At 28.6% G+C, this 3,576-nt stretch overlaps 1 protein-coding gene across 1 annotated transcript in view; it reads left to right on the top strand.

Annotated features, from left to right (window-relative positions):
• The window catches only part of LOC105621845 (histone deacetylase 6), a 10,386-nt gene that overhangs the window by 1,580 nt on the left and 5,230 nt on the right, over positions 1-3,576 (top strand). Inside the window, 9 exon segments of the mRNA XM_012203285.1 lie at positions 679-843; positions 1,010-1,435; positions 1,570-1,667; positions 1,938-2,111; positions 2,230-2,422; positions 2,516-2,575; positions 2,978-3,067; positions 3,151-3,257; positions 3,336-3,479. Coding sequence (XP_012058675.1) covers positions 679-843; positions 1,010-1,435; positions 1,570-1,667; positions 1,938-2,111; positions 2,230-2,422; positions 2,516-2,575; positions 2,978-3,067; positions 3,151-3,257; positions 3,336-3,479 — 1,457 coding nt within the window.

Genomic DNA, 3,576 nt, shown 5'->3' with positions numbered 1-3,576 from the left:
TTTTTTTGTAACAAGTCTTGCATTTATTGTCATAGATCTTAATATTGTATGTGAAAAGAATGATTCTGAAGAAAATCCAGTTTTATTCACAACAGTTATAATACAACAGGTCTATTGTAGGGTTCTGCTATTTACTTTTTGTTAACTTGCACTGGTTCTGTTATTCTTGTTAGAATTTACTTTTTTGTTAACTTGCACTGGTTAGAAGCTCCAATTGGCTCCAATCATTTGATTGTTGCACAATAGAGATCTTAGAAATTTTTAGACAAAAACTATGATCTTGAAACAATTTATTTTTTTCCATATAATTTGACTTTATCTTAAAACTTTTATGACATCAACAGTTGTAAAATAAATGTTCTATCAAATACAGTCAATATAATTACGATAATAGTATTGCACAGTTTAAATTGTTTAAATTATTTTTACTAATATATATTAACTTTAATATTGTTTTAACTTATTCTTCATTTTTTCTAATTTTTTCTAATTTTAGAAAAAGATACATGGATTAGTTAAAGCAAGATTAAAATTAAATTGATCTTGCCCTTAGTTCCTCATTTGGATCTAAATGAATCATATTAAAGAATCTTATAACAGCTGTAAAGCTGCTTTTTCTGTTGAATGCAGTTGTTATATTACATTTATTATTAAATATTAAACAAAATAATTTTACAGACTGAGTCCACGGTGAACCTGGATCTGTTTACTGCTGCTAAACAACTAGCAGACAGTGAGATTGAACTGATAAAAGTGATTGAGAATTCCACCAAGTGCCAAAGAACTGCAACAAATATGCTTTCAAATGTAAAGAAAACAAAGAAACTTGGGAAATCGAAAAATGTAAATATTATTTGTTAAACTTGTAAAAGTATTAAAAATACTTTAAATGTTTGAATATATGATACATTGTAATAATAATCAGTGAGACAATGTTTTTTTTCACAAGCATTTTCAATATATCTTAAAATCCATGTAATACATATTCTGATGATCATTCTGATGACAGGCACGTCCATCAGCTGCACTATTGGCTGCCAAGCAAGAGGCAGCAAAACGACAGCTGCTGTCAGACAAGAAATCCAACAATAATTTTGTACCAGACATATATCAGAAAGTAATCGATGCATACAAAATGACACGCAAGGAGACTGGTCTTGTATTCGATCAAAGCATGGCTGAGCACGAGTGCATCTGGGATCCAAATTATCCCGAGTGTCCAGCTAGATTTACACGAGTTTTGCAAAGATGCGAGGAATTGGGCCTGATGCAGAGATGTAAACTCATTGAACCGAGATGTGCCACAGAGAACGAGCTTTTGAGTAAGCACAGTCAAAAACAGATTGATATTTTGAAGACAACAACAGACGACTCTATGGATTCTGAGAATTTGGAGTTGTTGTCATCCAAGTACGATTGTGTCTATATCCATCCGGTATGTGTAAAATAATTTCATGATTTTTTTAAGGGAAAGTAATGATAAAAATAATATTCAAGCTTATTTGTTGAATACTATTTTTTAAGTATATTTAAATAATTATTAACATTTGGTTATATATATTTTTTCAGTCTACATATAGATTATCTTTATTAGCTGTGGGCTCAACAATCAATTTAGTAGAAAGTGTCTGCAAAAGTGAGATACAAAATGGCATGGCTATTATCAGGTAAGTCCTAATATATATAAATGATCTTCATAAAATATAAATATATATTGATATTTAATTTGATTAATTTTATCTTTAGTAGTTTATTTTTCTTTAATTAAAAAATGTATTCGAATTAGTTAAAAATTTAACTTACGTTAATATAATTATTAGGTGTGAGAAAAAGTTCGTGGCGTTTTTTTAATGCCATCTAATGGAAAAAATGCCACGAACTTTTTCCCCCCTAATATATAATATTTAGTGATTAATTAATAAATAATATTTTTTCAGACCACCTGGTCATCATGCAATGAAATCGGAATACTGCGGTTATTGCTTTTTCAATAATGTAGCTCTGGCAGTAGAGAAAGCTCTGAGTTCTGATTTGGCAAACAGGATTTTAATTGTGGATTGGGACGTTCATCATGGACAAGCAACGCAACAAATGTTTTACAATGATCCACGGTACATTTCTTTTTTAAAAAATTGTTTAAAATTTGTATTATTTTTTAAAACATTACTTTATTTATTTGTTTTTATTAAGGTTCAGAATTAATTAAACTATTTTAAAATGTTTTTACAGCGTAGTTTACTTTTCGATACATCGTTATGAACATGGCGAATTCTGGCCCAACTTAAGGGAATCTGATTTTCATTATATTGGAGACGAGCTCGGAGAGGGTTACAACTTCAATGTACCTTTAAATAAAACCGGCATGACTAATGCTGATTACATCGCGATCTTCCAGCAAGTTTTATTGCCAATGGCTTACGAAGTACGTGACATGTAACCTTTATTTATTAGTATATAATATAAAATGATTTAATTTTTTAAAATTAATCTTTTAATGAAAGTATTAACATTGTAGTTTCAACCGGATTTGATAATAGTATCAGCAGGTTACGATGCGGCTCTGGGTTGTCCAGAGGTAAATTTAAATATTATTACTATTCTTTTTTTTTATTTTTTTGTCTAGTTTTGCCCAGACCTGGTTCTTGTTTCTGCTGGTTTTGATTCCGCATTGGGTGATGAAAAGGTTATAATAATATTTATTATTATATTGTGTGTTATTGATATGCATGCTACTAAATACTGTATTTGTTTTTCATATTAATAGCGTTTTTATTTAATATAAATTTAATAAAAATTATATAGATCAAATCAATATTGTATCTCTTTTGTACTTATATATATTTTATATATATAAATTATTATAATTTGATTAATTTATAAGAATATATAAAGAGAAAATGAGGTAATAATATTATATATGATATTTATATTATTACTATATGATATTTATATTATTTTGTAATGTATTAATGTATAGGGTGAAATGCTAATAACTCCAGCATGTTATTCACATTTGCTATCGTCGTTATTAAGTCTGGCAAATGGAAAAGTCGCTGTGGTATTAGAGGTAAAAGAATATATTTACAAATATGTATAAATATTTTGATTTCTTTGTCAATTAAATATTAAACGCAATGTTGTAATAAATAGGGTGGTTATTGCCTGAAATCATTAGCAGAAGGTGCAGCATTGACTTTAAGAACATTATTAGGAGATCCATGTCCAGTTTTACAAACACTTGATTTACCATCATTGAGGTAAACAATCTATTACATTGATATTAAGAATAATAGCTTTTCTTTCATTCTATTTTATGAAGTCTTTTATTGTTCTAGTATACGTGATACCATCTTAAATGTAATCTACTCACATAAACCATACTGGAAATGTTATCAATATCAAGATACACACAGCATTAATAGTGTAGCACATAGTAAAGAAGAGATTGGTAATCGACATGTAGTTATGATGACGTTTAAGTAAGAAATTACAAACATTATTTAATTTATTTGTTTGTTACTCTATACACACACACACACACACACACACACACACACACACACGCACGCACGCACG

The sequence above is a fragment of the Atta cephalotes genome, assembly GCF_000143395.1.
Source record: "Atta cephalotes unplaced genomic scaffold scaffold00037, whole genome shotgun sequence".
NCBI classification, from domain to species: Eukaryota; Metazoa; Arthropoda; class Insecta; order Hymenoptera; family Formicidae; genus Atta; species Atta cephalotes.
This window is presented reverse-complemented; position numbering and strand designations above follow the sequence as displayed.